The sequence below is a fragment of the Onychostoma macrolepis genome, chromosome 06 (assembly GCF_012432095.1).
Source record: "Onychostoma macrolepis isolate SWU-2019 chromosome 06, ASM1243209v1, whole genome shotgun sequence".
NCBI classification, from domain to species: domain Eukaryota; kingdom Metazoa; phylum Chordata; class Actinopteri; order Cypriniformes; family Cyprinidae; genus Onychostoma; species Onychostoma macrolepis.
The window spans coordinates 32,305,587-32,331,222 of NC_081160.1; the positions used below are offsets into that span (position 1 = coordinate 32,305,587).

The 25,636-nt window shown below is 34.9% G+C and overlaps 1 protein-coding gene across 2 annotated transcripts in view; it reads left to right on the forward strand.

The window, feature by feature from the left end:
* Positions 1 to 21,153, forward strand: part of ralgapb (Ral GTPase activating protein non-catalytic subunit beta) — a 38,425-nt gene extending 17,272 nt beyond the window's left edge. The window contains exons 10-30 of one of the 2 annotated variants that reach the window (XM_058778605.1): positions 2,845 to 3,046; positions 3,949 to 4,116; positions 4,207 to 4,321; positions 4,432 to 4,579; positions 5,419 to 5,483; positions 5,626 to 5,764; positions 7,168 to 7,301; positions 8,581 to 8,763; positions 8,981 to 9,132; positions 10,239 to 10,426; positions 10,506 to 10,609; positions 11,402 to 11,557; positions 12,727 to 12,936; positions 13,946 to 14,104; positions 14,209 to 14,368; positions 16,412 to 16,534; positions 16,771 to 16,907; positions 18,473 to 18,578; positions 18,667 to 18,742; positions 18,999 to 19,147; positions 19,250 to 21,153. In XM_058778605.1, coding sequence (XP_058634588.1) covers positions 2,845 to 3,046; positions 3,949 to 4,116; positions 4,207 to 4,321; positions 4,432 to 4,579; positions 5,419 to 5,483; positions 5,626 to 5,764; positions 7,168 to 7,301; positions 8,581 to 8,763; positions 8,981 to 9,132; positions 10,239 to 10,426; positions 10,506 to 10,609; positions 11,402 to 11,557; positions 12,727 to 12,936; positions 13,946 to 14,104; positions 14,209 to 14,368; positions 16,412 to 16,534; positions 16,771 to 16,907; positions 18,473 to 18,578; positions 18,667 to 18,742; positions 18,999 to 19,147; positions 19,250 to 19,443 — 3,068 coding nt within the window. In that variant the 3' untranslated portion in view covers positions 19,444 to 21,153. The remainder of the gene's footprint in view (positions 1 to 2,844; positions 3,047 to 3,948; positions 4,117 to 4,206; positions 4,322 to 4,431; positions 4,580 to 5,418; positions 5,484 to 5,625; positions 5,765 to 7,167; positions 7,302 to 8,580; positions 8,764 to 8,980; positions 9,133 to 10,238; positions 10,427 to 10,505; positions 10,610 to 11,401; positions 11,558 to 12,726; positions 12,937 to 13,945; positions 14,105 to 14,208; positions 14,369 to 16,411; positions 16,535 to 16,770; positions 16,908 to 18,472; positions 18,579 to 18,666; positions 18,743 to 18,998; positions 19,148 to 19,249) is intronic. The other variant, XM_058778606.1, reaches the window with a different exon arrangement.
* Positions 21,154 to 25,636: the final 4,483 nt, after the last annotated feature.

Genomic DNA, 25,636 nt, shown 5'->3' on the forward strand with positions numbered 1-25,636 from the left:
TTCAGCTAAAATACGAGTCCATAATTCATAATAACGCTTCTTCCAGTGAAAAAGTGGAATCAGGAGAGAAATCTGCACAGATCAAGCACCGTTAACAAACCAAAACAGCTCTAAACAAATATGTGGCTGGATTTTAATTTGAGAGACAACAGGAGGATGGATTTATTATATCGATATTATAGATTATGGACTAATGTTTTAGCCAGAAGCAGTGGTTTGAAGTTAAAAACATGTAAATGATGGATTTGTTTCTTACAAACACGCAGCTTTTGGCTTCACAAGATGTTAACTGATGGACTGGAGTGGTGTGTATTATTGTGATGTTTTTATCAGCTGTTTGGACTCTCATTCTGACGGCACCCATTCACTGCAGAGCATCCATTGCTAAGCAAGTGATGCAATGTTTTCAGCAAATTGAAATTTTTTTGGTGAACTATTCCTTTAATTAACAGGGCATGATAGTTATCAGTCAATTAATTGAAAGTGGTCAATCAAATTAGTTTTTACACTTGTATGTTAAATGAAAGTAGATTTACGATATGTTAACATTCAGCTTTCTAACATGGTTAGGTTAGGTTAGTTTCCACCTGGACAGTATTTCTGTATCACACTGTTGAGAATGTGTCATCAATCTAGTCTTATTTTTATGCAGTGAATGGATTGAAATCATTCTGTGGAGATGTTAATAGCATTGCGTACATCTTTTCTTCACTTGCATTGTTACTGTTCAGTTTTCATTTTTTGCATGATGGGTAACTGAAACTCTTTATAACGGTCTGCCTGTGTCTTTAAAAGCACAAAAGCAGAACGAAACGTCTGAATAGTTTACTGAACTCTACTACTGCTGTTCTTTGATTTGTTTCCATTTTATCTCTGTTATCTTGCAGCAACATTTTTCCAAATTCTTCTTTCTTATAAATCTTGTAAGTAGGAACACAAGCTTTACCAGTTGCAGTTATTTGGTTCATTTCAGTTTGTTTACTTCAATCTTTTTGGTTTTCTTTCGTTGACACTGTCACTCGTCCATTGTTGCAGTACTTGTTTTCTTGGGGCAAGAGACTTGCGCATAAACTGCTTGAGTTAAAGGTCCGGGGAGTGTTTTGACTGCTGCCCAAATCTCATTGGCTCAACTGCAACAAATATTCAGGATCCTGAGGTGGGCTGAAGTTTTCCGAGCATCACGTGACCCGAGAATGTTTGTTGCGCTTGATCCTTCTCCTTGATTCAACTTACCCGCCATCATTAAAACCAGTTCCTACCCATACCATCTCCTGAAGGACCTCTACTAACTGATCTTCTCCAAAGAAACACACCAACCAATCTTATTTTGAGTTTTTGCCCAGCGTTTATTTGACAGCTTTTGTTTTTTCCGTTAAGCGTTTGATTAATTTCCTCAGTTTTCATTGGTTCTTTTTATGTTTTTGTATGGATATTTCTGCATGTCGTGGTTGTTGGTGCAGTTCGTTTCAGCCATATTGTGCCTTATTGTCTTAATTTAGGATGCTGGACTATAGAAATTGGCCTTTAATCAACGTTTGTCTGACATGAAATCCAACCGACATGCTCTGATAACAGGGAGACTGACCAGGAGATGTTGAACAGCGTGTTCTGTTCTCGCTTACGAACACGATTGAACTTTATGGCACTGCAATGCAATTTTGCGTGATCTGAACAAGATCGTTTCCTCCAAATAGATACAGATGTGCAGCTGAAGCAAAAGACCCATTAGATTAGCTCTCGCTTCCTAGCGCAAATGAAATTATGCAGATATCCTGTCAAACACATGTAATAAACTCGTGTGGAAGGATAAATCTTCTGTAACGTGAGTATTTATAGCTATAAATGATGAATAATACGTAATAACGGTTTAACGTAGTGATTTTTTTCACTTTCATAGGTTTCGCTTAGTATTTAAATCACAAATTAGGTTTTAAAAATATTTTTAAGCAGCAAATCAGTATATTAGAATGATTTCTGAAGGATCATGTGACACTGAAGACTGGCGTAATGATGCTGAAAATACAGCTTTGATCACAGGAATAAATTACATTTTACAATATATTCACATAGAAAACAGCAATTTTAAATTCTAATAATATTTCATAATTTTTACTGTATTTTTAATTAAATAAATGCAATATTGGTTAATTATTCCAAAACAAATGTAATTATTCCAGACTTTTGGCCAGTATTGTAAATATTTGAAAATTTAACATTTAATTATTAGAATGTCCAACATTTTTATTTCTCTGAATGTCATATGCATTTAAATATGCATTTAAAGAGTCGTTTCGATGCATCTACATATTTTGCCTGTGTAATAAAACTTCATGCAATTTATTCAGTAATTATTGCTATTGACCTAAATATCAAGCTAAAACTGTTTGACAGCATGCTTTTGATGGCATTACAGGTTTTGACCTATGTGAAGTGGTATTTTGATGTAGTAATTACATTTTTTTTAAAGCTAATTAGCTTGATTATTTTGTATTATATTAGAAAAATATTAAGAATTATTATTTTAATTACATTCTTTTATAAAATAATCAACTATAATATCTTGTTATATTAAAAAATATTCAATTCAGTCAATTCAAATATATTTATGTAGCAAATTTTTTAAAAGCAGTTTTACAGAAAATCATGATGTTAATGTTTATAACATCTTACAGTCGCATTTAGCAGATTAGAGCAAATGATTAGGCGTTTTTTACTCCTCTGCCTGTCTGAAGATCTCTTTGTCGGTAATCCCTGTCATGGCCTCCTGCGGTTCGCATGTAAAGCGTCACTGAGTGTTTGCGTTTGTGTCTCTCCTTCCCGTCTCTCTTTCTCTCTCTCTCTCAGCCCTGGCGACTCAAGCTGGAGTTGAACTGAGACGTAAAGGCTCTCAGATGTCCACGGACACCATGGTATCCAACCCCATGTTCGACGCCAATGAATTTCCCGATAATTACGAGTCGGGTCGAGCCGAAGCGTGTGGGACGCTGTGCAGGATCTTCTGCAGTAAGAAGACAGGAGAGGACATACTTCCAGTGTACCTGTCCAGGTAATCACCAGCTCAGTCGTTACACTACTAGTCAACAGTTAGAATATTTTTTGTGTTTTTGAAAGGAGTCTCTTTTGATCACCGAGGCTGGATTTATTTGAAAGAAATTAATACTTTTATTCAGCAAGGACACAATAAATTGATCAAAAGTGGCATTTATAATGTTATAAAATATTTCAGTAGCACTTTATTTAAAGCAGTTATTAAAAGTAGTTTTAATGCATTAAATATGGCTTGTAATGCAGCTTATAAAGCATTGCATGATCTCATGAAAAACTATAACTAGAAAGTGTAATGCATTAAAGCACATGAAAAACAAACCTTCAAATATTATTATGCATTTTAACTTGCACTTATTTATGAAAAAATATAATGCATCACAATGTACATTATGAATACCTTTCTAATGCATTATACATAAAGAATTGAAGCGTTATCAGTATTTCTATTTTAAAAAAATGCTGTTCTTTTGAACTTCATCACTTTCTATTCATCAAAACATCCTGAAAAAAAAAAATGTTTCCACAAATATATGAAGCAGAACAACTGTTCAACATTGATGGTATTAAGAACCAGTATTAATAATTGAGCACCAGTAATAATTGATAATAATAACTGAGCAGCAAATCAGCATATTAGAATGATTTCTGAAGGATCATGTGACACGGAAGACTGCAGTAATGATGCTGAAAATTCAGTTTTGATCACAGAAATAAATTACATTTTACAATCTATTCGCATAGAAAACTGTTATTTTAAATTATAATAATATTTACAAATTTTTACTTTATTTTTGACCAAATAAATGCAAGCTCGGGAAGCATAAGTAATTATTCCAAACTTTTGAGCGCTAGTGTAACCAAACAAATGAACCTCTGTTCTGTATCTGATGGTTCTGTCAGGTTCTACATGGTCCTCATCCAGGGTCTTCAGATATCGGACTTCATTTGCAGGCCGGTTTTAGCCAGCATCATCCTCAACTCTTCGGCTCTGTTCTGCTCCGATCTCAAAGGGATCAATGTTGTGGTTCCTTACTTCATATCTGCACTGGAGACCATCCTACCGGATCGGTGAGCAACGCTTTCTGATTTCTGAGAAATCGGATCCAAAATATGTCTTATGTCGTCAATTTTTAATGCATGTTTATTCTGCGCCAACAGTGAGTTGTCTAAGTTTAAGTCGTATGTGAACCCCACTGAGCTGAGAAGAGCTTCCATCCATATCCTGCTGTCCATGCTTCCTCTTCCTCACCACTTTGGCAACGTTAAATCAGAGGTGAAAAGCTTCAGATCTGGGATTAGCATTTAGTCATTTTCTCCGTGACTTAATTTTCTGAGATAAAAATACTAATTTAATAGGCTGTGGTTTTCTAATTGCATTTGCAGGTTCTGTTGGAAGGGAAATTCAGCAATGATGACAACTCTCTTCATGACAAAGCGGTCACCTTCCTCTCCCTGAAGCTGCGATTGGTCAATATTTTGATTGGTGCTCTGCAAACAGAGACAGACTCGATCAATACACAGATGATACTAGGTACGGCTGCCTGTACAATATGTCCATTTACTGAAATGGACATATTACTGAAATATTGTAAACATAGTTCAGGCTCTAAAACCTGATTGGATGAGCCTTGTTCAAACTCTTGATACCTGATATACTCATATATAAATGTTCATCAGCCATTAGTTAAGCTAATTAATAGGTTTAATCTTTTTTATTATATTAAAAAATTATTATTATTGTTATTATTTATTATTATTAAATTATTTTATAAAAGCAAATTATTTATACTAATATTTCATGTTATATTATAATATAAAATAATAGTAATAATAATCATATTATTGCTGTTGTTGTTACAATATTTTTAAAAGCTAATTAACCATATTAATATTTTATTATATTCAAAAAGTATTATTATTGTTGTTGTTTATTATTGTTAAATTATTTTATAAAAACTAATTAACTATATTAATATTTTATATTATTAAATTATAAACGTAAAAATAACAATAATAATAATCATTTATTACATTTTATAAAATAATTAACTATATTAATATTTAATTATATTAACATAATAATAGTAATGAGAATAATGATTATTCTTACATTATTTTATAAAAGTTAATTATGCCAATATTTTATATTATTTTAGAATACAAAATAATAATAATCATTATTATAATTGTTGTTAAAAGATAATTAATCATATTAACCATATTATGTAATATTTTAAAAATGTTTTTGTTATTTTTATGAAATTATTTTAATAATGAATAAAAACCGTATGTAGTGATTTGAGTTGTTGATTTTTGCACATTTAATAGTGATAAGTGTCAATAATAATTGCATGCGTGTCTGTTTTACAGCGGCAATGCTGAATATCGTCCAGGATTCGGCTCTGTTGGAGTCTGTTGGTGCTCAAGCTGAAGTGGTATGATTTTCTATTTATTTATGAACTCAATGAGTTCAGAGAGAGCTTGAAATAGATTTGAAGTGTCAGCAAGGTGATATGCAGATGAAGAGCAATCACAGTTCACCAATTAAAAATGCCATTGTGTCTTTGCTCCGTGTAGGGCAGCGTGGACGGAAGCCATTCTCTGGCTAAGAGCCACAGTCGCAATAACAGCGGCATCAGCAACGCTAGCGCAGGCAGCTCCGAGGCTACGACTCCAGACAGCGAACGCCCCGCGCAGGCCCTGCTGAGGGACTACGGTAAGCCCAGAGGGACACTGTGCACAACCGACCAATGCGTTAGAGCCGTTTGAACCTCTAACTTTGAGGAATTGCTTTTGTTCCTCTTTTATGAGCTGCTTTGCATAAAAGCGTCTGCTAAATGCATAAATGTAAAAGCGCAATAAGATTTCACCCGTTTAATTATTTCAGTAATGCCAAGATTAATCAACAGAGTGACTATAAATTACCTTGTTTATTATATTTTGCGTTCACATTTACCATATCAACCTCTTTTTGTGGAGCACAAGACATTTTGGAGAACATTCACGCTGCTCTTTCCATTCATAAAATACCATAACATCATGGAAGCACCTTAAACGTATCATAAACTAGCCAATATGTAAACAATCCCCATTTGTTTGTCTAGCCCTCTGGGCCTCTTCAGTCGGGACTGACTGAAAAAATTTACATTTTTTATTATTTTTTTATTTTATTTTTTATTTTTCTTAATCTGTGACTTTTGCCGCATTAAATATGTGAACACAAAAAAATCATAGACATGATTTGGATATGTTAAAGGGTCAAAAAATAAAAGTAACATTTAGTAACTTTTGAAAAAAGCTCATAAAAAAAGTGTATAAATATTTCATAGTATCATAAAATCTCCTCCAAATTCTAATATATATAATCAAAAAGTATTATAGAACAAAAATACATTACATTGATTTTTCTGAGAAAGAAAAAGAAGCTTGCATTTTTAGGTTTTGGTTTAGGTTTTGACCACAAAGGTACCAAGTGTCACCCAAAAATGAAGAAAACCAGACGGGTAGTTGTGCTTTTCTTTTTAAAGCATTTATAAAGTGCATCCGATGAATGTGATGTCATGCATGTTTGTAGAAGTAGCATGGTGTTTGTCAAACATGTTGATGGTGCATTTAATGTCAATTTCATTTATATAGCACCATTAAACACAACCAAAGTTGACCGGTGTGCTGTACAACAAGATAAAGGCACATAACAAAGCAGACTAAAAACAATACAATAACATTACTAAAATGCAGTGCAATGATGCTCCATCACTGGCACATTTTAAAATGCCTGTCTGCAAGTGAATATGAATGGATATTTCTTTAAAGTGTGGCTCACGTGGAATGTTTTTAACCAGTTTCTGTTCTGTATAATGAATGCTTCTGTTTATTTTCAAAGCATGATGTATGATGAAGCCTAACGCGGCTTGTTATTATGATTTCTCTGGATTAGATCATCAGTGTCTGTGACTAGCGAGCGATAACATGTTCTTGTGCTCGTCTGTGTTCATGTGTATGGTTTACGGCTGCCGTCACATGACTGTCTCACGACTGCATCTGTGCCTGGCTTGCGTCTGGTGTGCGTGTGTGTGTTACTAACCCGCTGTCTGTGGCGTGCTGTGTGTTATATCCCAGCTCTCCACACAGACACGGCGGCCGGGCTGCTGATCCGCAGTATCCACCTGCTCACCCAGAGACTCAACTCTCAGTGGAGACTCGACATGAGCATCTCACTGGCCGCCCTCGAGCTGCTGGCCGGCCTTGCCAAGGTACTCTGACAAAATCAGCTTCATATTTAGATTTTATACACGTTTATAGCCAGTGGATATACAATTGCAATAATTAAAATTTTGAATGTTTTTGAAAGAAGTCTCTTCTGCTCACCAAGGCTGCATTTATTTAGTGAAAAATACAGTAAAAATTGTGAACAATTATTACAGTTTAAAATAACTTACTCCAGTCTTCAGTGTCACATGATCCTTCGGAAATCATTCTATGTGACCCTGGAGCACAAAAGCAGTCTTAAGTCGCTGGGTATATTTGTAGCAATAGCCAAAAATACACTGTATCGGTCAAAATTATAGATTTTTCTTTTATGTCAAAAATCATTAGGATATTAAGTAAAGATCATATTCCATGAAGATATTTTGTAAATTTACTACTGTAAATATTTCAAAACGTCATTTTTGATTAGTAATATGCATTGCTAAGAATTCATTTGGACAACTTTAAAGATGATTTTCTCAATATTTAGATTTTTTTGCACCCTCAGATTCCAGATTTTCAAATAGTTGTATCTCAGCCAAATATTGTCCGATCCTAACAAACCACACATCAATGCAAAGCTTATTTATTCAGCTTTCAGATGATGTATAAATCTCAATTTCGAAAAATTGACACTTAAGACTGGTTTTGTGGTCCAGGGTCACAATTATGATGATTTGCTGCTCAAGAAACATTTCTAATTATTATTATACGTAGAAAACCATTCTGCTTCATATTTTTTGGATATTGTGATACACTGCCTTTCGAAAGTTTGGGGTCAAGTAATACTTAAAAGAAAAAAAGAAAATACATTAATACTTTTATTTAGCAAGGATGCATTAAATTGCTCAAAAGTGACAGTAAAGACATTTATAATGTGACAAAAGATTTCTATTTCAAATAAATGCTGTTCTTTTCAACTTTCTATTCATCAAAGAATCCAGCACAGTTGTTTTCAACATTGATAATAATCGGAAATGTCTCTTGAGCAGCAAATCAGCATATTAGAATGATTTCTGAAGATCATGTGACACTGAAGACTGCAGTAATGATGATTACAGGAATAAATTACATTTGAACATATTCACATTGAAAACAGCTATTTTAAATTGTAATACTATTTTACAGTTTTACTGCATTTGTTGATCAAATATTGTAAATGCAGCCTTGGTGAGCTTGAGACTGCTTTCAAAAACATAATTACTCCACTTTTGGACCACTTTTCCATCTTTTTGTAGTATACAAACTGAGTAAAATGCATGTTTGTTTGTTTTGTCTGTCCAGGTGAAGGTGAGCGTGGAGTCGTCGGATCGTAAGCGTGCCGTCAGCTCGGTGTGCAGTTATATCGTGTATCAGTGCAGTCGTCCAGCTCCGCTTCACTCCAGAGATCTGCACTCCATGATCGTCGCTGCTTTCCACTGCTTGTGCGTCTGGCTCACAGAACACCCCGACATGCTCAATGAGAAGGTACGGCCCGTCTGACGTCAGCTTCAGCTGGTTTAGAGTCTGTAAATGCTGAAACTTGAGCTCCAGCGATTGGTAATGAAGAAAACCGAAAACAAAGCAAATTTTAATTAATAGAGATATTTTTTGTTGTTGTTTTGGCCTCTCATCTGTCTTTGAGATTGTATCTGTTTAATTTTATGATTATATGTATCATATGCGTTTGTATTGTGTCTTTAAGGATTGTCTGATTGAGGTGTTGGAAATTGTCGAGCTCGGCATCTCGGGCAGTAAGTCCAAAACCAGCGAACAGGAAGTGAAGTACAAAGGTGACAAAGAGCACAACCCGGCGTCTATGAGGGTCAAAGAAGCTGCTGAGGCCACGTTATCATGGTGAGCGTCCGTCATAAACCGCCACTGATTTCTCTCCTGTGATAGCTAAAGGATAAGGTCACTTCCAGAATAAAAGATTCCTGGTAATTTACTCACCCCCGTGTCATCCAAGATATTCATGTTTTTCTTTCTTCAGTCGCAAAGAAATTAAGTTTTTTGAGTAAAACATTCCAAGATTTTTCTCCATGTAGTGGACTTCAATGGTGGCCAACGATTTCAAGGTCAAAAATGCAGCTTCAAAGAGCTCTACACGATCCCAGCCGAGGAATAAGGGTCTTATCTAGCGAAACGATCAGTTATTAATATATTAAATTCATATAAAATTCATATATTAGTGCTGTCAAATGATTAATCGCATCCAAAATAAAAGTTTTTGTTTACATAATATATGTAGGTGTACTGTGCATATTTATTGTGTGTATATATAAATACACACACATAGTATATTTTTTGAAAGTAGTTACATGTATATACATTTATATATTCATATTCTTATATTTTATATTATATATAAATATATTTAATATTAATATATTAATATAATAAACATATTTTTCTCTTGCTCTGTGATGTGCATGCGTGTCTTTACACATAACATAATCCTGTTGGAAAGTTCACATGCAGTTAGTTCTTCGTCTTTGTACTTTGTTTAAAAACTCCATCTCATTTTCTCCTCCAACTTTAAAATCATCCGACATCGTTGTTTTACCTTTTTTGTAAAAGGCATTTGACTTTTTTTGCATGTTGGCTTTGTAAACATTGGGTCTGTACCTCTGCCTACATCACACCATGATTAAATGGTGTATAAATATACATATTTTTTTAAAGAAAATGGCCAATCGTTTCGCTAGATAAAACCCTTATTCCTTGGCTGGGATCATGTAGAGCTCTTTTTTACCTTGAAATCGTTGGCCACCATTGAAGTCCACTATATGGAGAAAAATCCTGGAATTTTTTCCTCAAAAAACTTAATTTCTTTGCGACTGAAGAAAGAAAGACATGAATATTTTGGATGATATGGGGGTGAGTAAATGATCAGGATTTTTTTATTCTGGAAGTGACCTTATCGTTTAAGCCTGCCTCTGATTTGTGTCGCTGTGTTGCAGTATAATGCAGGTGTTGGGCGCGTTCCCGTCTCCCAGCGGCCCCGCATCGCCCTGCAGTCTGCTGAATGAAGACACGCTGATCAAATACTCCCGACTCACTTCCACATCCCACAGTAACTTCAGATACTTCGTCCTGGATAACTCTGTCATTCTCGCCATGCTGGAGCAGCCGCTGGGAAACGAGCAGAGTGAGAGCGACACGCTTCACTTCTCATTCCTTCAGTACATTTCAACTCTGATTTCTTATCAATGCGTTTGTGTCAGCAGACCCCTGTCCGTCAGTCACCATGTTAATCAGAGGCATGTCTGGTCGACACGCGTGGACAATGCAGCTCTTCCATCAGCCTCGAGGAGCAAGAGCCAATCAGAAGGTAAGACGCAAGCTCAACCACCAATCAGAATGTAGATGTGCTTTCAGTAGCCAATCAGAAGCAATTAAAATGGCCTGTGAGAGAATGTGGCTTCTCATATTCAATATTTGGGAATTATCTGCATCTTGACAATTCTGCTGATTTTCAAAAAAGGCCTAATGTTACCTAATTTGATGATGCTGTGTTCAAAAATATTAATAAAAACTACTTTTTTAAATCAAAATAACAAAGCAGTCAGCTGTCAATAAAATGTGATTTTAAAGACACAACTAAGTATTTAAAATGCATAATTTAAACTATAATCTGCAAAGTAGTGGAAAAACCTGTTTAAATACTCAATTTAATGCCCAAAAAAAAAACATAAACACGAGTTTAGAAATAAATAAGCTTTTTCATAAAATCTGTAATTTTCTGTGGCTCATTGGATGTAAGATACCCACAGATGAAGCAGAAAAGATAATGCTCACGTTTGCATTTTCTTCTGTCCATAATTCTAAACTTTGAAATCAGGATTTGTCATCAAATAATGTCATACATGTGAAAATGCACTGAGAATTGAACAAATCACTGTAATCTGGCTCAGATGAAGACAGAATCATGTATTTGTGGAGGTTTTCTGCTGATTAAGAGTAATACTAGACCTTACAAATGATTATCAAAAGCAAAAATGCGATCAAAACAGGCACTTTTTAGAATCAGCACCCAAAATTAGTTAGAAACAGGTATTGGATTTCATTCAGGACATGTGATGAGCAGCGTTATGATTATACTTTGTCTCTTTATGTCCTACAGCAAGTGTTTGTTCCTGAAAGCCGACCAGCTCCCAAAAATGATGTAGGGATTCGGTTTAACGTCAAGCACAGGCCGTTCCCAGAGGAAGTGGATAAGATCCCGTTTGTGAAAGCTGACCTGAGCATCCCGGATCTCCATGATATTGTGGATAAGGAGGTAAAAAAGCCTCAGAACATTGTGTTAGCTTTAGTATTACACACTCGACATTTCTGTCTGGACGGTATCAAGTTTTCACATCGTGATAATTGCTGAAGCTTTTATTGAATTAAGTTACAAAAAAAAAAAAGTGCTGCCATCTTAATAACAATTTAGCAACTTTTGTTTCTTATAGAAGCATTTATATACATTAAAACAATAAAAAATTGTTCCAAACAGATTAAAGTGCAAATAAACGATAATAAAGAATCTGAACATTTTCAACCATTACAAAGATACTTTTAATAGCATGTTTTAGTCCAGATTAAAAAAAAAGAAGGTAAGATGTATCAAGTAAACAGATGTTCCAAACAGATTTAAGTGTAAAGTAACACAAATATATTTAACAATAACAGAGAGTCATGTTTTAGTCCAAATTGAAAAGTTAAAAATGTTTTAAGTATAAACCATGGTTATTATAGTTAAATGAAACTAAACCTAAAACCAAAACCATAAAAAAAGCTACTTTAAAATAAAATATATGAAAAACGTTTTTTTCACTTTAGCTAGTTGCCAAGATAACACTTTAATTTAGTTTAACTTGATGTATTAAAATAACTAAAGCTAAAACTGAATTAAAAATACATTAAAAACTATATAGCTATATTAAAACCTATTAAAAATTACTAAAACTTTTACTACTATTAAAATGAAAACAAAATGTAAACATAAAAAATAATTCAAAATATTAATAAAAAATGTAATAGTATCTCAGTGACACTACAATAATACTGGTATAAACAAATGTTTGAAAATAAATAGTCCATTAATAAAAATTGCATTATAATAATGACAGAAATCGACTTTCTCATATTTGATGATGTTTGCAGCATTGATTCAGTATTTTCCTGTTTATTACTGTGAAGCTGCTTTGAAACACTCAATATTATATAAGCACTATAGAAATCAAGGTGATTTGACTTAAATATTAGTACTTGGTGCTAAAACATTTAAATACTGTTTGACTTCCTTTCTCCATGATATCAGTGATGGAAAGAAGCGTTCAAAAGATCTGCGCACATCGTGATTCACATGAATATGAAACGTGTCACTGCTCAATATGTGAGTGTTTATCAGAAAGTCACACTCACAGTGGTCTTGTATTTATCCGCGCTGTGTGTCTGTTTCAGTTGGAGCAGCAGCACGATAAGCTGCGAGTCGTGATGGGAAAGCAGATAGATTACGAGACGAAACTGGAGCACCACACAGAGGACTTATGGAGGAACAAACCCTTCCCAGACCCGCTGACAGACTGTAAACCGCCGGCTCCCGCTCAAGAGTTCCAGACGGCCCGCCTCTTCCTCTCGCACTTCGGCTTCCTGTCACTAGAGGCGCTCAAGGTACGAGAACAGACCGTCAGATGTTTGCTTTGAATCTCTCTGTTACAGTATTTTTGAGGTTTTCAGCATTTCAGCTCTTCTTTTTGATCAGTTCTAGCTGTCCATTCTGATTCCAGTTACATACTTTGGAATGAGTTTTCGGTAAATATTGTGTACAATTATGTAAATTAAAAAAATATATTATAAAAATAGTTTTAAACAATATCACACAGCGTTTGTGATTTTATTTTATATAAAGCACACATTTCCTATCTGAATGCAGATATGATGCATTTTTAGTATTTTTTTTTTTTTTAGTATTATTTATATACTATTACTGTATTTTTGTACAGTATTTTGAATTCACTTTTATTTTTATATTTTTAATTTCAATTTAATAATTTACGTAAAATGTATTATAAAAATGTTTAAACTATCACACAGCATTTTTGATTTTTTTTTTTATTTTTTTTTTTAAATATTTTATTATTTAATTTATCTTTATTATAAAAAAAAAATAACTGCCGACAATCCTCATCATGTTACACTGCGAAATTAATTTTATTAAATGTTTATAGCTAGTGCATCCCTACACATACACAGGTTGTTTGTTTTGTAAGTGTGGAGTACATATTTTGCACAATAATATGTTAAATTATTATTTTTTTTAAATTAATATAAAAGCATATTTAAACAATATCACACTGAATTTGTGATTTAAAAATATTATATTATTAATTTTACTGGCTATTTTATTTTAATTATATTTTTTTATTTGTCCTCTCCTCTAGTTACACTTATGCAGACTTTAGCCAGTGTTCTAGATTCAGATTTTTAAGCATTTAAAAATAGTTTCAGTGTCATTCATACTGAATTCCTATTTCAAGTAGCTGTATTTTTCTCAGTAATAATGTTTTTTTCCAGAGTATCTGTATTTATGGCAAGAAAAAACATTGACCTAAATCTAGCTGGTGCTTTATGTGTGTGTGTGTGTGTGTGTGTGTGTGTGTGTGTGTGTGTGTTCTCTCAGGAGCCTGGAAACAGTCGACTGCCTCCTCACCTCATCGCTCTGGACTCGTCTGTGCCGGGCTTTTTCGACGACGTTGGCTACCTGGACCTGTTACCGTCCCGGCCGTGTGACACCGTGTTTATCTTCTACATGAAAGCTGGACAGAAGAGCAGTCAAGAGGTGAAAGCTTGCTGTGAAAGTGCACTAGTTAATACAGCAGGAATGCAGCTGATGCCACAGGTGTGCATATATGGGCTTTAATAATAATGAGCTTGTGTGTGCAGATCTTGAGGAACGTGGAGTCGTCTGCAAACGTACAGCCTCACTTCCTAGAGCTGCTGTTGTCTCTGGGATGGCCGGTGGAGGTCGGTCAGCATCCGGGATGGACAGGGAGTGTGTTCACCAGCTGGACCATCAACACATCCAACGGCGCTGAGACACCAGGTATACACACACACACACACACGTTTCCTATCTGAAAGAAGGATGTATGATTAATATGTTTGTATAAATGTTTTATTTTAGTATTATTTATATTATATTTATTTTATATTGCGCCTTTCTGCAAACTCAAGGTCGCATTACAATATCAAAGCAGATAAACCTGAGAGCAGACAGAAAAACAAAATACAGATAAACATGAAATCCGTGGCATGAATCAGGTCATACAGTCAGAGATCAGAGAAACAAGAAAGCAAAATATATGTTTATGATATGTGAAGATATGTACTATTATTGTATTTATTAATATTTTGAATTTGCTTTTATTTTTAGTTTTTCCGTTTAAATTTTTTGTAATTTTAGTACTTCAACTTATTTTATTTCCATTAGTCACCAAGGCAGTATTTGTAATGAGGATATATAGTACACTTTTGTTTATTTCAGTGTTAATTTAGTATTATTCATAATACTATTATTATATTCATTAATATTTTGAATTCACTTTTATTTTTATATTAAAAAAATTTTTTTAAATAATAATTGTGCATTTGCCATTTTTATTAATTTTTTATGTTTCTCTTTAACTTTAATTCAATTTTATTTTCAGTAATTTTAGTACTTACATTTATTTTATTTCATTTAATCACAAAGGCAACATTTCTAATTAGGTATATACGGTACACTTCTATTTTGTTTATTTCAGTGTTTATTTATTATTTATGTACCATTTGTTTACATGTTTTTTTATTATTGTTTATATATTTATTTAGCTTTAATTTATTTTTCTTTTAGTTTTAGTAATTTTAGAACTTCAATTTAAACTTATTTTGTTAGTCACCAAGACAGGATTTCTCATTTTAATAATTTTTTTTTTTATCTAATATTTATATTTTATTTCAGCTTTATTAGAATAAAAAATGACATTTATAATAGTTTTAGTTATTTTAAAAAACCCTGGTTTATTTTAGGTAGAGCACTTGTCACATGGTATAATTTAGCAGATTTGCACAGTTTTGTCATGTTAACAGTAAAATGACAAGAAAACAGTTGTCCATTTTTATGAATGTATAATCATTACAAAATACATAATTTACAGCAGCATGATATATCTGAAGACACGTTTTACTGTCTTCTCAAGATCAGACTATAAAGATAAAACTGTGTGTGTGTCTGTCTCTGTGTGTTTGTGTCTGTCTGTCTCTGTGTCTGTCTCTGTGTCTCTGTGTCTGTGTCTCTGTGTCTGTCTCTGTGTCTGTGTGTGTCTGTGTGTCTCTGTCTGTCTCTGTGTCTCTGTGTCTGTGTCTCTGTGTCTGTGTGTCTCTGTGTCTGTCTCTGTGTCTATGTGTCTCTGTGGCTGTGTGTGTGTGTCTCTGTGTCTGTCTCTGTGTCTCTGTGTCTGTCTCTGTGTCTATGTGTCTCTGTGGCTGTGTGTGTGTCTCTGTGTCTGTCTCTGTGTCTCTGTGTCTGTCTCTGTGTCTCTGTGTCTGTCTCTGTGTCTCTGTGTCTATGTGTCTCTGTGGCTGTGTGTGTCTGTCTCTGTGTCTGTCTCTGTGTCTGTCTCTGTGTCTGTCTCTGTGTCTGTCTCTGTCTGTCTCTGTGTCTGTCTCTGTGTGTCTGTGTGTCTATGTGTCTGTGTGTCTCTGTGTGTCTGTGTGTCTGTGTCTGTGTGTCTGTGTGTGTCTCTGTGTGTCTCTGTGTCTGTGTGTCTGTCTGTGTGTCTGTGTCTCTGTGTCTCTGTGTGTCTCTGTGTGTCTCTGTGTCTGTGTGTCTATTTGTCTGTGTGTCTGTCTCTGTGTGTGTGTGTGTCTGTGTGTCTGTCTGTCTCTGTGTGTCTCTGTGTCTGTGGGTCTCTGTGTCTGTGTGTCTCTGTGGCTGTGTGTCTGTCTCTGTGTGTCTCTGTGTGTCTCTGTCTCTGTGTCTATGTGTCTGTGTGTCTGTCTCTGTGTGTGTCTGTCTGTCTCTGTGTGTGTCTCTGTGTCTGTCTGTCTCTGTGTGTCTCTGTGTCTGTGTGTCTCTGTGTCTGTGTGTGTTTGTGTGTGTGTGCAGATGATTCAGTGACTCTGGGCGACACTGGCGGCGGTGTGTTTAACGGAGAGAAGCAGGTGCTGTATTACGCAGATGCTCTGACAGAAATCGCCTTTGTGGTGCCGTCCCTCAGCGACTCGTCCGGTAAAACACTCTGTCTGTTCAGTTTCTGCATGCTGTATTAAAACACTTTCAGGTTTTATTAAATTTGTGGCTGAACAGAAACGTGAATTTGAGGCAGCAAGCGTCATTTCTAACACTCTGCAGAGGACTATTAATGGAGTATTGATCTTTCCATTAGTTTTAATGCATTTAACCCGTTTAATGAATTAATATTGATTTATTTTATATGACAAATGTTCATTTCACTCCTGCCGTAGCCGAGTCATCAGAGCACAGCTTCCCGACGGCAGACTCGGACTCTCAGATGGAGCTGTTACCCAGTTTACTGAAGCAGCCCAACCTCACGCTGGAGCTCTTCCCCAATCACTCCGACAACATGGGACCCACACAACGAGTAACTCCCCTCGCTCTCAGACCTCAGCTTTCAGATCACTGCAGTCCTGAGGCAGTTTAACCTGGCCAGTGTACTGGTCTGTCACTAATTACATCTGTCAGCGAAACACATCTTTTCCCATTACAACTATTTGCCTCAGTGTTGCACATTTGTCCTTGACTGCCACATACTGTATATACAGTACATACATAGAGAGAGAGAGTATAGAGTTATATAAAGTTTTAATTATATTTTAAAAAAGAAGTCTCTTCTGCTCACCAAGGCTGCATTTATTTGATGAAAAATGCAACAGTAAAAAAAGTGAAATATTATTACTATTTTAAATAGCTGTTTTCTATGTGATTATATGTTAAAATGTAATTGATTTCTGTGATCAAAGCTGAATTTTCAGCAGAGTTGATTTTTTAATTAGAGTGTGTTCTTTCACTGCATGATTCAGTCTATTAAAATACATTTAGAATGATCACAAATTCAAGACATGGGGGCAGAAAATGTATACATTTATACCACTTCATATAGCCTAGTTAATCAATTTCACACGAAGAGTGCCGTTTTTCTCCAAAAATTGCCATGATTTCAAATGTGATATTGATTTTTTTACAACAGTTCAATAAACAAGAAGTTAATTACGTTTTTACGTACGTTTTAGACACCATATTTCCTGTTTTTGCGATATTTCGACAACAAAAATAGTTCCAAACACAACCACTGTTTTGCGTCTCTGAGCGACATGATGGTGTTTCGTTCCTGAATGAATCAACTGTTTAAATGATTCGGTTCAATCGCAATGACTCACTTATTAACAGTGACTTGCTGCCACCTGCTGTCGGTTTTAATTTCACATTTAAAGTATCTTTTATTAATTTAAATAATTTCAAATATCAGTTTTCAACTTATGTTTAATATCAAAACATTATTTATGCATTTGTAATTGCAGGTTAAAAGGCAATCATGTCTTGCATTAAACAGTGTGTATATGCATCTAAAAATGCCGATTTCATTTGCTTGGTAAATCGTGATTCATTTTATTTTTCAGGATTTACAGATGAATAGAAAGCTCAAAAGAACAGCATTTATTTGAAATAGATATCTTTTGTAACATTATAAATACTCTATTGGCACTTTTGGTCAATTTAATGCATCCTTAATGGATAAAAGTAAAGTAATAGTTTTTTTAATTAGTAATTAAACATTTTTATTTTACTGTCCCCAAACTTTTGATTGCTAGTGTACCACGGTTTCCACAAAAATATTGTGCAGCACAACTGTTTTCAACATTAATAATAATCAGAAATGTTTCTTGAGCAGCAAATCAGCATATTAGAATGATTTCTGAAGATCATGTGACACTGAAGACTGCAGTAATGATGCTGAAAATACAGCTGCGCATCACAGAAATAAATTGCATTTTAACAGATATTCACATAGAAAACAGCTATTTTAAATTGCAATAATATTTCAGTTTTTACTGTATTTTTGAGCAAATCAGTGCAGCATTGGTGAGCAGAAGAGACTTATTCCAAGAGTTTGACCGGTAGTGTATAATGTTTATTTCTTGTGCTCAGTCCCCAACAGTGAAAAGCAGAAAGTTGCCGCCCGGCAGGACAATACCGCCGTTAGGACCAGACACCAAAGTGTTGGTCGTGTGGGTTGAGCGGTACGATGACATAGGTAACATATTTTCCACTTACATAAAATTCCTTGATTTTTGAACTGTTTCAAAGTAAATCCTTCATTAAATTTGCCCTGTTTCTCTCAGAGAACTTTCCCGTGTCGGAGTTACTGGTGGAGACGAGCACCGGCGTGGAGACGGCCGTCAATAGCAGCGCTTCCAGGTAACACACAGTTTGAAAGACTGATTTCAGTCATTTTAATAGACTGAATCATGCAGTGAAAGAACACACTGTAAATGCACACTCACACTAGTCTAGACTTCACGTAGGACTAATATATGTGTGCACTCCGGGTGTTTTGAATGGATTTTGCAATATACTCGATAATGTTAAATCGCACATTGTTAAAACAACAATTATGATATTATTGCAGACGATATATATCGCACACCCTTACGTCACACATGTTCTCTCTCAGGTCCAGCTCCTCAGAGAAGGACGTTCCCATAATATTCATCCATCCGCTGAAGACCGGCCTGTTTCGGATCAAACTGCACGGCGCTATGGGCAAATTCAACATGGTCATTCCTCTGGTGGACAACATGGTGGTCAGCAGGAGATCACTGGGTATGTGTGTGTGTGTGTGTGTGTGTGTGTGTGTGTGTGTGTTTCCTGTGGTTAGAAATTAAGTCTGCAGTGATGAATTTGTCATTCTCTCACCCTCTCCAGGATTCCTGGTGCGACAGACTGTAATAAACGCGTGTCGGAGGAAACGTCTCGAGAGCGACTCTTACAGCCCGCCACACGTGCGGCGGAAACAGAAAATCGCTGAAATCGTGAACCGTTACCGTAACAAACAGCTAGAGCCTGAGTTTTACACCTCGCTCTTCCTGGAGGTCGGTGAGACGAGCCTCAACCCGTAAACCAACACGCAGGCCGACACAAACCAAGGTGGATTTCATCTGCACTCGAGTCTGTAGTTTTGGATAAATGATGGGATTTTTTTTATGTTGATTTGGCCAAATACTTGCTCAACTCAACCTGTACTCTATCAGTGCCCACCTGACAGGATGATTATCAGTTTTTTCTGAGTCTTTATGTCTCCTATGAATCTCACAAAAGCCTATCAAAGTTACATTTCACCCCACTATATATATATATTGCATAAAGAAAATAAAGCCTGTTTTTATTATATTATTGGTGACATTATTTTCATGGCATTTCAGCACATTTCCTCCCCAAATTGTCAATGCATGCATTTTTGTTTATAATAAATCATTACAAAATTAATAAATAATAATAATTTATAAAGAATAATTATTTAAATTATCCTCATGTGATTTTCATTACTGTAATACCATAAAAATACTGTAGTAATTTTTTTTTTTTTTAAATTTAAATTGGCGTAATTAATAGGCAGTACAACATGTACCACCATGATGTATAAATTTAATTAATACATGATTATTTTTTGCATTGCATTTATGAGAATGTCAATTAATATCAATCTTTAAAAGAGCCTTTATTTTCTTCATGCAAAGCTAATTTTATTTCCTGTGATTTTTGGAGTGAAATATGACCGACTGACCGGTTTGGTGAGACTCACCCTGTTACTGTACTTCACAATGAATCACATTTTACTTCATCGTGTTTATTATTTGAAGGAACGTCCTCGCGTGAAGCAGTTTCCTCTAAAGCACTATGAAAATGAACACTAAGCTCCAGCAGCCAATGATCTGATGCCAGTCGCTTCTTCTTCTTCATCATCTTCCTCTTCCGGTCATGCGTATCACTCTTCATCACGTAGTTCAGTCCTCTTACCTCCGTGCTGCTTCTTCTTTCTTTCTGAGCGTTGTTTGCATCTGCAGATGATGAGGAACGACTGAGAAACAGAGATATGTCCGTTCACGTCTCACGTTTGCATTTTGATGGTTTAAACTGCTAATAGCAGGAAAACTACTGAGAACGTAGGGATTTTCAGCACACAGATCCTCACCATGATGCTCATATTTCAGTCGAAAGACATAAGGGCTTATCATTTATTTCTGTTCTTTTATTGAGTGTTTATGACACTTTCTCATTGGCCACATTTCATTTATTCAGCATCATCTGATCAAACGGAATTGACCTTTTTGACTCCGTGTAGAAAGCACTGCAGGAATAACCGATGTAAAATATCATCGTTCAGGATGGCCTGTGTTTATTGATTTGAGTTTTGCATTATAAAATGCCTTTGAATGCAGACGTCACCCAAACACAGAGCCAGTTTTGATGTCCGGTTATTGCTAATAATAATTCTGGAAGAGATTCACACGTCACGTCCCATTTTTGTGGTCAGAAGCTCCCTGTTAACGCTGCGTTTCTTTTGTAAGAACAAACTAAAGGCCGGTTGCTCGGAGGCGTCTCTTTTTCCGTGTGTAAATATTGACGGCATGGACTTTGTATAAAGTTTGACTTTCTATGTAAATATACGCGGGTGTGAAGTTCTGCTCACTCATCTTATACTATTGATTAGGGACGGCACAACAGATGAACGCTTGTTTGTATTTATGCCATCATATACGTGTCCAAACGAAACCTTGGATATTGAATGTAACACATGTAATGAAATAAAGATTTTAATGAAATTCTTATCAGAGAATGGCTGTGAATGCTTTGCTGCGAGCGTGTTATTATTAGTTTTTTCTCCTGGACAAAAGTTGCGTCTGATGCGATGGCAGCCCTTATTAATCATGCTGTTAGCTTATGCAGCTCTTTATGGAGATAAAACGCAATTATTACCCAACAATCATCTTACACGCCGGTTTCCATGAATAGGAAACAAAATAGAGCTTCAACAAAAGGTCAGTGAATGAAGCAGCTTAACATGTATTTTATATGAGGTTTGTAGTTATTAATATGAATTATTGCAACCCTGATTAAAAAAACTAATTTAAACTGTTTAATAATAATTTGTGTAAAGCTTGAGGTTATTTACTTTTCATGCCATTATTCAGACATTTGATGTGTTTAAAATGAGCTCATTTTATGTTGGTAATTCTATGTTAGATCATAGTTCACCCAACAAACCTTTGTTTTATATATATAGAGAGAGAGAGAAAGAGAGTTATATTTAAATTTTTTTAAGTAAAAAGTATGAGTGCATTAATTTGTGCCTAATTTATAGAGCATGCATGCATGCATTTCACTGCATGTTAATGTTGTAGATGAGGTTTCCTGCACTAGATTCAGTCAGTACAGTGTTAATGAAAGTATTAAAGCATACAGTGCTGCTGTTCACTGTCAAGGGGTCACAGGTGCCGCAGTCAGGTGTGTGTTTGACCCACATGAGAGCATCGATCCATCATCTCTGTTCACAGTGTGCTGTGAAATACTTTAAAAAATGTATTTCAGTTCAAAAAACATAAACTTAATTTTATTTATTTTAGAAATTTTAAATAAAATACTCTTAAAATATTGTATGAAATCAAGCAATTGATATATGAACAACCCCCTCTGTAAAACCCTTTCATAATATAGATAGAAATTAAAATGTAAAGTTAGTTTTTTGTAAAAGCTGCTGAAATGCAGGAGAAAAAACTGCTTTAAAGGCATGTGTTGTATGTGAAATCTACAGACAAAACAAGGACGAAGTATAATAAAAGAAACATTTAAATGTGTATTTTGGATGTTTTATTTCCACTAGTCTGAAATACAGCATGTTATGGAAGCAAACTAGGCCAAAATCTCAAAATTCACCAGTGCATGAAAACACAAAGGTTTTGCCTGAAGTGTCATGCTTTAATAAACGTGTGCTAATGTTTTCAGCTGCAGCATTCAAACTCAAATGTCTTAAAGATTTGGCAAGTTGCATGAAGCATCACTGTTTTTCTCTGTTTTGGAGGCGACAGCAAGACAGACAGAATGAACTCTCCAAATCCAGCCGAGTTCAGTGAATTTACCTTAAATTCAACCTAAGAAGGAGAAATAGTGTAGTGCTGTGTACTCGCGTCACCAATGGCGTTATGATTTTTGGATCACGTGTCACTTAAGGTGTAGTTATGAGTGCATCACGTAAGAAGTATTGGTGGGATCTCTTAACTTGTAGAACCTCTTTCTGTATCATCCACACAAGTATAATAAAAGAGATTTTATTAACAAAAGATAGACGAGTAATCAACTACTAAATGAAAAAAGCATAAAATGCATGCTATGTCAGAGTTGCATTATCTTATGGAAAGATAAACTGTTGCTACTCTGAAACAAATAAGGTGAAGAACCTTATTATGCATCAAACAAATACATGAAAGATTATTTGTTATCAAGTGTAATCAGCTATATAATTAAAAAATCATATACTGACCAAAGGGTCATGCAGGCAGAAAGTACCTTGAAGAACTTATACTTATTTCCTCTTATTTGATGTTTGCATCAGTTTTATGGCTTGAAAACCTAGTTATGAATGGATTCGGATGGATCTGTGTGATCTCTCTTTGCTGTGTCTGGAGATTCTAAGGAACTTTTATGGTGGTCACAGGCCAACCCTTAGGAATCAATCTGTTGGTGGGTGAAGGGCAGGAACTGCATTTTGACCAATGAGAAGTCCTGTCCTTCCCGGGCTTTGTGCCAAAGCTCCTCTTCTTGCCCTCTAAGAGGTGTCTGGCTGTTGTCCTGGCATCTTTATCTGATGGCATTGGACAGTTTGCTTATGTTAGTCCACCAAAATCTAATCAAAATGTAGCAAACCTTTGTCCACCATTGTGGTCAGAGAATGTGCTATCCACTACAGCGGTGTTGCAGTGTGAGGGAGAATGGGAAGGTAGTGTTCTTTCTTAATCAATGAGGAATAATGAGAAATATCAGTGCAGAGTCTACAGCTTTGTGATTATAACACAGCCGTTCTAGATTGCTTGAGTTGATATTTTGGCTAAAAGAGGAATAAACGGTATGCAGAAGAATCTCTAACTCAAAAGCAGCTATAATGAAACGCACTGCTGTTGGGTTTTATATGATCAGTTGTCTTTACTCATCTTTTACAAATGTCCAGTCTAATTAAATGCTTTTAAAGTATGATAATATTGCAATATTTTGCAGTATCTAAACTATCATTTTTTTTTTTTTAAATAATCAGAAGAAAATCGTTTTATTGTTATGATTTCATATGCCCTTTGGCTGTTAAATTAGAATCAGTGCATTTCACTCTTAGTAAAACTGGTATGTTTTAACAAGGATTAAAAAGCATGTTGAATTACAAATGCATGATAACTTTTTTTGTATATTACTTATATATGTGCATATGCAAATTAACCATTAGGTCATTTCACAGTTTTGCATTAAGTCACAGTATTTTTTTGTTTTTGTTTATTTTAAAAAACAAATTAAAATTTTATACATTTATTTTTAATTAAGACAAGACACCCAGGTGAATAAGGTAAAAATAAATAAAACTGTTAATTGATATCACCATATTTTCCCAGCTGATTTACTTCATTAACAATTGCACTTTTTTTTTTTTTTTTTAATTTTCAAAAATGACTTTTAAATATGCAAATATGTCATTATCTAGTTAAATATGCACTCATTTGCATATATTTCAGAATGATTGTTGACCTTTTACAGTTGAAGTCTCTTTTTATCATTTCATAAATCAGAGAATACTGTCAACAGACAGAAGAAAAAATGCATTTTCACCATGTTTTAGGGGAAAATACTGTTCTATAAATCAGTGTGAATGATATGTGAACAAACCCCTCTATAAAACCCTTCAAAATACAGCTAGGAATAAATCTGTTGAGTTTGGTGTAAGTGATGCTGAAGAGGAGAAAATACATCTTCATCTACAGACACAAATAGATGAAGTGCAATAAAAATTAAATGTGTATTTTGGATGAAATTGATAGTTTCTATGTCATCAAACATGAAACTGAATCCTGACTGACTGAGACTTTCTCTCTCTCTCTCACACACACACACTCCAGCACATACGGAGCGGTGTGTGTGAACTGCTGACTCACACTTACTCAAACAGCACTGGATTCATGGCATTGATCTCCTCTGATCTGTCCGGATCAAAACCGTGTCTGTGTACACACACACACACACACACACACAAACAAGCTTGTGAGCCGACCCACAAAGCATCTGGACATACCTAAAAATGTCTTATAATCAGAAAACTTCATTGCAAATAAATGATGCTGGAGCTTTTCTTCATATTTTAATTAATATTTTGTTTATTTTTAGTTGACACATGACGTCTGTTCCCCAGCTTTCTTCACTTCAAAAAATAATTTTCTTATGAAATCTTGTTAAATATCTAAACTTTAAACCAAGATGGGGGTGAATTTTTGCTTAAATGACAAATTATTTCCCCAAAAAATGAAAAATACAAATTTTAAGGGAGAAACTAGTTGATTTTTTACTGACCCCATTGGCAGATTTTATTTTATTTTATTTTATAATAAAATATTCTAATATCTGATGTCGATCTTGATTTGTACTGGAAATCAAGACCCATGTTTACAATATACAGTATGATAAATAATTATAGTTTACCTTTACATATATATATATATAAAATAATGACTTGAGAAATATTTATTTGCTTTTATGTTTATGCATTTGGCAGATGCTTTCAAGCAACCTGACACTGCACATGTTATGAGTTCATTTCTGTGTGTGTGTCCCATGTAAGCGTGCAGTTTCTGATGCGTTGAGCTCTGTTCTGGACAGCAGAAGGTTTCGTGGCCCCGTGAGGTTCTGGCTCTCGTCCGGTCGAGAGTTCCTGTGGTCCAGTGCCAAGCGTCCGTCTTACCCGGTTTGAAGCCTCTTGATGCCTTATGCTGCACTTCTGTCTACAGACACTTTCTATAGAAGCATGTTTCTGCCACGGAATTAAAAATTAAAAAGGTAATACAACTTTTTATATCACAATTCTGACGTGGGTTTGCATCTCACAATTCTGTTGTTTTTGTTTCTGTACGTTATAAAAAAGGTAACTTTTTATCTGGTTTTTATCTAGTTTATATACCTAAAGCAATGTTTTTTTTCTCATTTTTATAATTATTGAATGTTGCCTATTGAGATCGCATTTAATTGTGACACGACATGGAATATTTATACTTGTAAAAAATGTAT